Consider the following 11,651-nt stretch of genomic DNA (forward strand, 5'->3'; position numbering starts at 1 on the left):
AGTTGGTTTTAAAATGGATTTTATATTGCTTTGCAGAGTTAGAAAAATAGTCTCATAGTTGATTCTTTTGTAGGAACTAGAAGAGCAGGAGAGAAAGTTGAAAGGAAAGAAGATTGCTACGACAGAAATAGAAATTTCCAAAGTGAATATTAACAGTACAATGGAGCTGGAGTGGAGGAAAAAAAGTGAAAGTGGCTTGCTGGAAAGTGTGCAGTCTCAACTGGAGACAGTCCATAATGCAAACTCTACAAGCATTGGTAATACTGAGAGGGTAGAATATAAATTAAGTGCTGTGATCTGTTTTGTTCTTACAGTGCTTGACTGGATCTGCTGCCCCACTGGACTGATAAATGCAATGTTCCTGCCCTAGGGCATGCTTTGATCAAGATGTGTGGACAGCTGCTGCCTGCAGCTGTTGACACCATATGTAAAACAAATTTTGTGTTGCTCTTTGTCTGGCATTTAGCACAGTTTCAGCCATCCTTGCACTGGTCCAGGTGTTGGAGTTTGTTATGTAATTGTTATGGGGCATATTTGAGGAAAACAAGTGAAGAGCAAACTCATATGATCAAGGGTGAGGATGTGGATTTGCATCTTGTCACAGAAGCTTCATCCTCATGCCATGTAGTTGCACAGCAGTGGGACAGGTGTCCTCCTTTGTGTAGGAGGATTAGAGAGGCTCTGCCAAGGAGCCTTGACTTTAAGGAAGTACAGCTGCAGCTGATGGAACACTTGCCTTTTCAGAGTATGCAGAAATGTTTCTTTTTGTCTTCTGTAGCAAGTTTTGCTAGGAAATGAATCAAATATTGAGACTGCTTCTTGCCTCTGATGGACCTTGTCAATGAAGCTGCTACCTCTGAGCTGAGTCTATACACACATAGTCCTTAGTTTATGGACAGAGTGTGTGTTGAACTGTCCATTCTGCTTTGCGTGCAGGTTTCACACATACTACACCACAGAACACCTTTGCTTCAAGTGAAACTTCATTCTTTCTCTGGGGACCATCAGGTAGTGGCGTTATAAAAACTTCAGTATCTAGGCCGAGTAACAGGATCAAAACCAGGTGGACTCAGGTAAGGAAAAAAAGAATTGATTTATAACTTTAAAAGCACTCTAGGTTTTGTAAGACACTGGTATCTTTTGTAATAGCTGTGCAGTAATCTCACAGGAAAGTTTAGTGTCTGTTCCTATATCCTGTATAATATATCCTATATACAACCTACATGATATATCCTATATAATTACATGAGAGAACAGCAATAGGATATTTTTCTTATTCATACATGCAAAATAATCTTACAACAATATATTGCTTCTGGTAATTCAGTGTCATGGTGGGTGCTTCTGGCCTAGCCAAAATCTTTATCAGCAGTTCACTTGTTTGTTTGTCTAAGTCATGTGATTGATGTTATTGGAGAAGTAATTAATAATTCCTCTTTTTTATATCAAATGTTTAGAGAACCCTTCTCTTTTGTTTTAAGGTTTTCAGTCCAGAGATACAAATGAAGTTTGATAAGATCACTGCTGTGGCAAAAGGGTTTCTCACTCGTAGACTCCTTCAGACAGAGAAACTGAAACATCTTAAGCAAACTGTAAAAGTAAGATCAGCATTTTCTTATCTTGAATTGACAGATGAAATCGTGCCCGTTCTGCGTTTGGGATCATTATGTGTCCAGCTTGTGATGATTGCTCTGTTGGGCAGGACTATGCTTTGTGCTTCATCTTATTTTCCTGTTTTCCCCAGGATACTATGGAGTTCATAAAAAATTTTCAGTCTGAAACCCCATTAAAAAGAGAAAGTGTTTCAGCACAAGATGCATCTCTTCATGAAAGAGTAATGGCTCAGGTGACACAATTTAAACCTCTTTTTTTTTAATCCTTTCCTAGCTATTCAGCTTTTGTAGTATAAATGCCTAAAACCTTCACAGTGACTTTATTTAAAGTAAAAAGTTTGAACTAGGGCTGCAAAGAGAAAATTCCAGTTTTGTACTGACACATTGAGATTTCAAAACTATCGTTTCAAGTGTTTTGCATAGATTGAAAGTGAGAAGAGCTCGATTTTCATTTGACTGCATCTCTCATTAACGTTTGAATTCTTCGTCACAGCTGCGAGCAGCTCTGTATGACATCCATGACATCTTTTTTGCAATGGAGGCATCGGAAAGAATGAACATTCTGCGTCACGATCGTGAAGTTCGTAAAGAGAAGATGCTCAGGCAAATGGTGTGTTGTAACAGTTTACATCCTCTTGAATACAAGATTTTACTGAAGCATTTTGCTTTTAAGAGATTCTTCCTCACCCAAAGGGATTTTTAAAAAATCTAAATTGTTTAATTATGCTTCTGTAGGTAACCATTCTTCAAATTAAAAGAGAAAGGCAGTGCAGTAGGCAATTACTATGTTGAAACTTCTAATGGGTAGCTGTATAAAAATTAGACTGAAAAACATGGTGAAGGTAAGAACAAAAAGGTCTATAACAAGAATGTTATGGCACACAAACCTTTTTTATCTGGTAATACAAGGAAATACAAGGAAAATCCTAAGAAAAAAACCCCTTGAATTTAGCCTGAATGTGAAGTTAGTACTGAAAACACTGTTGGGTTTGTTTGGGGCTTCTTAACATTTTATTTCTTTAAGGAGGGGCAGGTCAGTTGATGGGATTAAGCTCAGTAAGAGCAGTAACAAGTGTTACTGTTGGTTATTTTGCTTTTTTAGGATAAAGTCAAGAGCCCAAGAGAGAGAGTGACGCTTTCAACAGCCACACAGAAATCTCTGGACAGGAAAAAGTACATGAAGTAGGTGCAGTTCTGCCCTTTGTGGTGGTGGTGGGTGGAATGCAAGCAGATGAGTAGGAGGCATTGAATGTAATGGAAAAAAATTTTTGGAGTAACAGCTTCTTTGCAAACTAACATCTGTCTTATAAAGAAAGAATAAAAAACTGTCTTCAGATATGTGGTGTCTCACTAGTAGTAGTTCACCCTTACTTTCAAGAGACTTGTTCATATGGGAGAAAAATGTGTGTTTTAAGTTGTGCATTTATGCTATATTCCAGTGGTGAGCACTTAAGTTGATGATTGATTTTGTGAATTGTAAAACATGGTCCAAGTTATCAGTGTTTCTAAAGGGCCTAGCAGTAGAGATATTTGATAGAGCATCTCTGGAAAAGTTTGAGGAGGTGATGGTAGCAGGCATTATCTTGCAACACAGTGGACTGAACAGTTGTGTTACACTTGCTCATGAGTAAAAAGTGATAATGTGTAGTAGTGCTCTGGCAGTATTACATGTAGATCCTGTTGCAGGTTTTCTCTTACTAATTCTTTTTAAGACCTAGATAGTGATTTTTTAAAAATTTAAATGTTTCAATACTTTTTTTTCTGTAGGGCTTCAGAAATGGGAATGCCAAGTAAAAAAATAATCATCAAACAAAAAACTCCTGAAAGCCGGTGAGTGAAGGTTACTTGTACTCTCTTAATGATAGATTCTTTGGTCTGTGTTTCTGGTTTACCATCAGTCAGCTCAACTCCTGCCACTATTACGATGGACAGTAATGAGGTCTGATTTAATATGGTATGAAAAAGGAGTTTATTAGCTCATTAGAAGTTAGAAACATTTATTTTCTTCAGAGTCAGTTCTGAAATTTTGTCTTCAGAAATGATTTATATATGGTATTAAATCTCTGTGCTGAGCTTCAAGGGTTTTTTTCTGAGATGCACTGTTAGTATCTCTTAAGCTTCAGTTTGATACTGCTACTTTTCTTAATAACTTTTATTTGCAGTGTAATTGTTGATATACTTCTCTTTAGAAAGCTGGCAGAAAAAAAAAGTGACTTTTCCTTGTGAGGAAAAGTTCTTACTTCTAGATTGTGTGATTGCTTAGATCACAGAAGTTACAGTGTTCAATACTTGTTGTTTGAGGAGTTTTATCTCTCTGCTTTTTCATTTCTTGATTTTAAATAGTGTAAGTAATAATCCTGTTCTGGACTTATAATTCCTTGCCCCTTTTGCCTACATGGTATCTACTGTACAGAACCTGTTAGCCTTTCTGGTGTGTGAAACATGATGCATAGTTCAGTATTCCTTATGAGATTTTTTTTCTTAAAGAAAGGAAAAAGTGCTAATAAAAGTTTGTATTTTAACAGTGTGCTTCAACCAAATCAAGGACAGAATGCCCCAGTTCATAGACTACTTTGCAGACAAGGGTAAGGGCACAGTATGTTTATAGCCTAAAGATGAAAGTAAATGCAAAAGGCAAGAGCACAGGGATTTCTGAATACTGTTGACACATACTGGTGCAACTGTTGTTCAGAGGAAATACATTTACTTCTCTTATTATTTTAAGAGAGTGACAAAGCTTTGTTTTTCCTTATACTGCAAGAAAATAGTGTTCTCATCCTCTTGTATACTGTCTCCATTTACACTGTGTTCCAACATGTCTATTTGTAACATTCATTCCATGAAGCTTTGCTTCCACTTAATGAAATGTGGTTTTTAGATGTTCATTGTAATGCCACAGTATCTGAAGTGAATCGGTTTCTTGAATAGAGTTTTAAGATGTTTGATCTATTTATCAAATTTAATGTATCCATGTAAGCCCTAATAATGTCAATAGGAAATGTACATGTACTTAGACAAGGCTCTGGGGGACACAAGAAATGTTTTTATGCCAAACACAGTTTGAATAGTGTCTTTATAATTTTGGATACAGCCTTCAACTTTGTTGCAAGTGACTTATTAATGCTTTTATATTTAATTAGAACCCCTAAGACCTCAGTGAAGGGGGTTGAGCAAACTAGAAGGAAGGCCTCAGAGAACAGAGTGTCTAACAAGGCTGTTTCAGGTGTGTAGAAAAATGGTGCTTGGATCTTATAGTAAATAAGCTACTAGTATCTAGAAAAAGTAAATGAGGAATTTGTTGTTTTCCTTTTCTTGTGCAACTGCTTTGCTATGTCTTAAGTCTAACGTACCTCTTTAAACAAACATGTGCTTTTAACTTAACCATCCACTTCCAAATTCTATAAACATAGTATATAGAATGTACTGCACAGCTCATTTGCTTTCACTCTCCAGATGCCCAGTCCTAAGAACGTTTGCCAGATATATTCACTGTAACTGAGAAGATGAGAGTAGTCAAAATGGACTTATTGTCATTTGATTCTACACATGTGTAGCTTGTCTTCAACATGAAGGACAGAAAGGGCAGTTTCAGACTTAGCAGTGGGCATTCAGTCATCACACACTCCTAAAATTATATATATATGTATCATTGAGCCCTAATTTTAATGGACAAAAGCTGGAACACAAAAAGTTCTCTTAAGGAAAAGTTTCTTTGCTGTTGAGTTGAGGGAGCCCTGGCACAGGCTGCCCAGGGAGAGTGTGGAGTTTCCTTCTCTGGAGGTTTCCAAACCCACTTGGACACCTTCCTTTGTGACATCATCAAGGGGAACCTGCTTTAGCAGGGATTGGACTGGATGACCTCTGGAGGTCCCTTCCAACCCTGCTATTCTATGATTCCTGTGCTTACATACAGAGCTTGGTTACTTCATATTAAAAAAGCTTGTAGATAGCACCAAACCTCTCAGTTTGGAGCCCTTTCAGGCAGGGAAGGAACAAATCACTCTGAAACACCCTGTACCCTTTCCATAGTTCTAATCAGATTTTAAATGTCTTACGTGACGAACCTCAATTTATCAAAATATACAGTGAAATATAGGTTTTTAAACTGTTTAAGGTCTTAATTATACTTTGTTCCCAAAGCAGAGTTCCATAAGTCAAGTATAAAATTTGGAAACTTTTGGTCTCAATAAGGCAACTGTATAATGTAGTTTTTCCAGTGATCTGAATTACCTTTTTGTCTTAAGTATCAAACCTTTCCATAAGGGAAATTCTTTCTTATTACTGCCCTTGGAGCAGTGTTGGCGGGGAGTATCTGAGTGTTTCAGTGCAGTGTCTATACTGTTTAAATGGTATATTTTCCCAAAGTGTTTGACCTTTTCATAGTACTTTGTGAAGCCAAGAGAAGTGTCCATGGACAGACATATAGTAAGAAACTATGCCTACACATCTGTATCATTTCAGTTTGAAGAGGAGGGGAAAATAAAAAAGCAAACAAGATTACAACCAAGGTTTGTTTGTTTATTTTTCTGTTGCCAGTTCTCCTGGCAGTGCAATCTACACTAGAGTGGAGCTTGAGTTGCTCTCAGTGACACTACAGAAAAATTTGCAAAAGTAGTGAATTATCTCTCTGAAATATAAAGATGAAAACAAAGTAAGCAATATGATTTTAGCAGATAGAGGTAGCCATTAAGGCAAGTTTTCATCTGCAAGTTTGCAAAAATATGTTTGGTATTAACTAGTAAATGAGAGTGCAGAAGAACAGGGAATACAAAACAAGTCATCTGTGAGTACTAGAGAGGTTGTGAAAGAGTAGTAGTGCAAGCATGGTGTCAGTGTCAAGTTTAACACTGCTTTGAGATTTGGATGCTATCCCTGATCTCATATAATTAAAGCTCAGCTCGTAATGATCTGCAGTGGTTTTTACATTTGCATCTGGCATCAGACATCTAATTAAAGCATTCTTTCTCACTCTTCCGTGTTGGCCGTGTCTGCTGCTCTGCTAAGCAGGTCCCTAGGTTGATCTTAACTATAATTATCTAAGTTGTGACAGTTGATGCTTGGCAATGAAAGAATCCTTTGGGATGTATCTCTCCATTTCTCTTTGGCTTTCTTTATTGCTATTTGTTGAATATCTGGGAAGCTATTTAATGCCTTCTGTACTGGCCTTCTTGTTAAAGCAAATGTATCTAATTGTATGCTGCCTAGTTCTGGTTGCACAACATAGCCTCATTTTAGTGTTTGGACATGACACAGTGCCACAGAGTAATACCAGTATTTCTGCATGCTCCTTTATAAATAGGTTAGCCTGCTTGTGCTAAATGAGTGGAAATGCCTTCTGGAGTTATTAGATGGGGAACACTTGGCATGAAAGAAACTGCATAATTTTGCAGTAATGAAAAAAACTTGAATACATTTCAATAGGTTGTGGTTTCCTTATATACAGTTAAAATGTGAATAGTGAAAGGCTGTATGTTGAGTAGGACTTTTTTGTTAGTAGCTTTTTTTTAAGAATACATGGGGTTTTTTTAAGTAATAAAGTGTCTTTTCAAGAGGGATCCTTGAAAGTCACCATGGAGAGGCAACAAGTTCTGTCTGGGTAACACCACAGAGAGAGAAAATATAATCTTCAGTGAATTTGAAAAAAAAAAAATGTAAAAAGCCAAACAAAAGCATGTGCTTCTCAGATTTTAGTAGAAGTTGTGCAAGTCAGAAGGCAAAGACTTGTAACAGTGGCTCAGCCTAGGCATTTCACACATTTATTTATGTCTGCAACTACCAGCCTGCTGTTCTTTTTTTGCAAAAAGGCATTTGTTTTAGGAATCAACTGATGATCCTAAATTTAGTTATTGTTGTTTTGTACCCCTTCAGTCCAAAGCTCTGCTGAACAGAATGGTACAAACAATAAATCTAGGAAGAGTCTTGTTTGGTGATTTTTGAAAAATAAACATGATTGTAAGTAGGACTGAGATGATCAGTCAACCTGCCTGGCACAGCTTGCAGGTTATTGTCCTGTGGTCTGATTGTGTTAGAAACAAGGGGATTGAGATCAGGCCACTGCTCCAGCTAGATCTATTCATCTCCTTTGTTTCTGCCCTAAGCAAGTGTTGTGGAACAGACACATGGGACACGAGGCACGTAGAGTGTTTGGGTGGCAGCAGCATTTGGCCCAGAGTGGTCTTTCTCACACGCCTGTCCAGGCTGAGCAGGGAGCAGACTGCCCGTGTGAGATGGTGTGTGCTGTGCAGTGTGCCAGCACTTAGAAAGGTGTGTGCCAGTTCAGGCCAGCACTTAGGAAGGACTCAGACTTGCTATGTCAGTTGTATGTCACGGGAGAGAGGCCTCGTGTAATTGCTCCTCTGCCACGGGAAAACATTGGGTGATAATTGTATTCAGGACTGTAATTCTTCTGAGTAAAACCTCAATTTCATAGTCTAGTGCAGGGTTTTTTCACACTTATCTATACTGTCCTATTCTGTATGTGAGATTGTGTTACAACTTGTGCACCTGAGGAGAACTGAGAAGCAGTGTTTAATCACTAATAAAGCATTGTGCCTGTCAGCCTGGTTGTTTGTCCTACAAGATCACAAGTGAGCTGAAGAGTACAGCACTGGAGAGTGCTGGGCCAGCGAGATTGCCTTTTTCTATAGTGGGAAAGCGTGTTCAGATGTGAGGGATCCTGCAGTGGGAAGGTCTCTGTGGGCATGTCCAAAGCTGCTTTGCACTGTGCTGAATGTAGCCCCTGAACACCTGTAAGTAACCACCACACTCTGAGTAACTGAAGAGCAGCCTATAAAGGACTGGCACTTTGTCACATTCATTTACTTGCCTGCTAATTTTTCATCTTCCATGGCTGTCTTCCATTTCCACTGCTCTGCACCATGTAGTAAATGTTTGCTCACATTGCTGGACACTCTTGATAACTGCCTGAACCTAATGAATGCCAAGTTGTGCTATTTTTTAGCAGCCTGCAGTGCTAAACCTTTATTACTGGAAGTTACTTGTGTTATGTGTAGTATAATATGGCTTTCTAAATATATATATATATATATATGTTCCACATGTGGAGAACACATTTAAAAATATATTTATTATTTTTACATTATTGAGCAGCTTTCCTTTTGTAAGGGCTCTGCCTGATGACCTTGTTCATATCACACTTTTAATTATGGTTGTGTATTTTGGCATATGGAAACCTACAGCTGTCTCTTGGTTTATTAATGTGACAGCTGGGGAAAAGGATAGCATAACCTTAAATATTTGGCTTGCATAATATGTTTTTAATTATAATGTAATGGATTGTTTGAAAGTAGTACTTAACCAGTCATTTAATCTCTGTCTTGGTGTTGTGACAGACAGATCTTTTAAAAACTTGGGAACTGTAGATGTTTCAGAGTAGCAGAAAAGAAGACAGATAGTTACTCAGGAAGGGAATACTATAAAATGTCATTGCTTTCAAACCTAGAAGTAGTTTTTGTGAGGCATTTTGGGTGTAACATCTGTTATTTTAAAAGTAGCCAGTGAATATATAATACTGGTTAAAAAAAAAAAGTCCTCAACTTTTTGAGCTATTTTTGTTGGATAATCCTGTTACAAAAACCAGTCCCACTAATTGTAAAATAGCAATGCTATTTCTTCATTTTTAGGAGCATATGCAGGAAGAACCCAAAGAAAGAAGCCAAATGTTGTGACAATTTAAGAAGACAACACTCACTAGGATAAAATGGCCATTTTTTAACGATGGCATTCTCAGCATCGATTCAAATACAGCATCTTCGATACCTGTATGTATGTTTAGAAATGACGAACATAGTTTGTCATTTCCAGATGATAACCCATTCATACAGTCATATTGAAGTGGTAAAGGGCTGTGAAGTTCTAATACTTGTGGGAAAATTGCATGTTAAAACTTAATATATCTTCATACTACCGTGTACACGCAAGATTCATAATCTTATTTATTTAAAGACCACCGTAGGGCAACATTAATCAACTTGTAATTTTCTCATGCTCCATAATTCTTGTCTGAAACATACCTTTTGCATTACTTAAAACTGCAAGTTCTGTGTACAGTTGCCATGCTGTTGTGTGTAGATATTTTTAGTTTCATACTATAAGGTTAAAGCAGATAAAATACTAATTCAAACAAAACTGAGCTCTTACATCAGTGAATATGTCAGCAGCCTTTTGGAATGTACTTTTTATATGATGAGATTACCTCAGTTTAAATATTAATGACCTAAATGTTTTGCATTTTTGGTGAGCTGGACAGATATATATCCAAATTAACTGCTGGGCAGACAGATGTACTTTTGGTGACTATACTGAAATTGTATGTTTATACATGTAATAGATCAAACCACTGGTGCTGGAAGAGTCCTAGGATTTTTTTTCTCTGCTGCCTACTGTATTTTTTAATGAAAACAGTTTTTGACCAAGACAAAGAGAAATCTGTGTTCTACAAAAGTTTCAGAAGGCAGGATTTTAATTGTTTAACCAGTTCAGACTTACAAATGATTGTCAATAGTAACTCAGGTTCTTCTGTTTTGTTGGACAGTCACAGTTTTTCTAAGCAGTTTCTTCTACTGTGATCTAACAAGCCCTTGTACCAAAATCATGACTTTTAGATTAGAGGTGGAATCCCTACCAAATCCCAACAAACACACTCTTGGTGAAAATGTAACATTAGATGATCATGCTCATATTTTGCCTTGACCTCCATACTGATGGATATTACCCTTCAACTTGAGGGGAGCAGAAGCCTTTAACTTCTGTCTTTTAATGAACTCGAGACATGATATTAAGACTGAAAGTCCAGTAGAGAAAAGCTTGGTTTTGAAGTCTTGGCAGTGCTCTCTGCTTTGCTTTGTAACAGTAGCAGATAACTGACTGCCCCAATGTGAAAAAAGTTGTTTTATTGCTTTCCCAGCATTGATACAATGCAACATCCTAACTTCGGAGGCTCTGTAGAATATTGACACAGATCTAAGGAAAAAGACAGGCTGAAAATTTCATTGTGTTAAATAGCATGAAGGAAGAACGTTAATGGTGGGATGAGAGTATCTTCTTTGGCAGTGATGAGTGAATTGGCTTGCTTGTGGCACTAGTTGTGGCCTTTTTCTGCCACCTTCAGCTAGTGACATTGTTCAAAACAAATGTTTTATACCATGCAGTAACTTACCGTTTCCCAGTATGCCATTTGGGTAAAAATGCTGCCTATAAACACTTTGAAGGAGGACACTTCTTGGTGGCTCTTTATAGCGGTGGTCATTTGGAAGCTTAATAAGGCAGCTCCCCTAATGGTGTAAATTTGATTTTACACTAGTGGAGAACCTGCCTCCTTCACACAAATGCTGTGTCTCTTCAAAATTCCTGATGTCATACAGAAAATGCCCGAGGCAAGTTTCTGGCTCACCTAGTAGGCATCAAAACTCTGATTTGGTTCCCAGCTTCCCTTAGGAGTGGAAAACATCTCTAGAGAGGAAAAATCTATAACGACAAGAGTAACCTGTTACAGGAGACGAAATGTGCTGTTGATATATCAGTGCTAAAGACTGATGTTTTTAAAGGATGTTTTATGTGCTGTATTATTAGCATAGGCAATATGTTGATGTAAAAATAGGTTTAGTTTAAATGTTAGCAGAAATGAATCCTTCAGGTTGTGCATCTAAACCTCTCTTACTTTAAGCATGCTTCAAGTATGTGTAACTGAACATTGTAGCACAAGGTTTTCTTAACTTTCATGAGGCCTTTCTCTTGACAAGTGCCAGACTTTGGTTTTGTACCTGATGTTTTGTATTTATACATATTTAATTTTACCTTTTTGTTTTGTGTGGAATTGCACTATCATTATAAAGTGTTATTTATTTTTGTACTTTATTTCGTGTTCATCACTCTTGCTTTTTACTCAAAACACACTGCACAATAAACTCCAAATCTTTAAAAAGAACTGCCTTCATTTTCTTGTTTCTGGGTTGAAAAAAATGACTCCTAAGATGTGGAAAAGCCGGAGCCTTCGGTGCAAGGCCTTCCACCTCACAC

General features: G+C 37.4%; 1 protein-coding gene across 6 annotated transcripts in view; it reads left to right on the forward strand.

Moving 5' to 3' along the window:
* Window positions 1-11,538, forward strand: part of CCP110 (centriolar coiled-coil protein 110) — a 20,965-nt gene extending 9,427 nt beyond the window's left edge. For 5 of the 6 annotated variants that reach the window (XM_061992000.1, XM_061992001.1, XM_061992005.1 and 2 more), the window contains exons 6-15: window positions 74-257; window positions 937-1,073; window positions 1,482-1,598; window positions 1,745-1,846; window positions 2,107-2,223; window positions 2,716-2,795; window positions 3,381-3,443; window positions 4,139-4,198; window positions 4,754-4,836; window positions 9,257-11,538. In XM_061992000.1, the coding sequence (XP_061847984.1) occupies window positions 74-257; window positions 937-1,073; window positions 1,482-1,598; window positions 1,745-1,846; window positions 2,107-2,223; window positions 2,716-2,795; window positions 3,381-3,443; window positions 4,139-4,198; window positions 4,754-4,836; window positions 9,257-9,309 (996 nt within the window). In that variant the 3' untranslated portion in view covers window positions 9,310-11,538. The remainder of the gene's footprint in view (window positions 1-73; window positions 258-936; window positions 1,074-1,481; window positions 1,599-1,744; window positions 1,847-2,106; window positions 2,224-2,715; window positions 2,796-3,380; window positions 3,444-4,138; window positions 4,199-4,753; window positions 4,837-9,256) is intronic. The other variant, XM_061992003.1, reaches the window with a different exon arrangement.
* The last annotated feature ends 113 nt before the right edge of the window (window positions 11,539-11,651 follow it).

Source organism: Colius striatus, chromosome 3 (genome assembly GCF_028858725.1).
Source record: "Colius striatus isolate bColStr4 chromosome 3, bColStr4.1.hap1, whole genome shotgun sequence".
Classification (NCBI taxonomy): domain Eukaryota; kingdom Metazoa; phylum Chordata; class Aves; order Coliiformes; family Coliidae; genus Colius; species Colius striatus.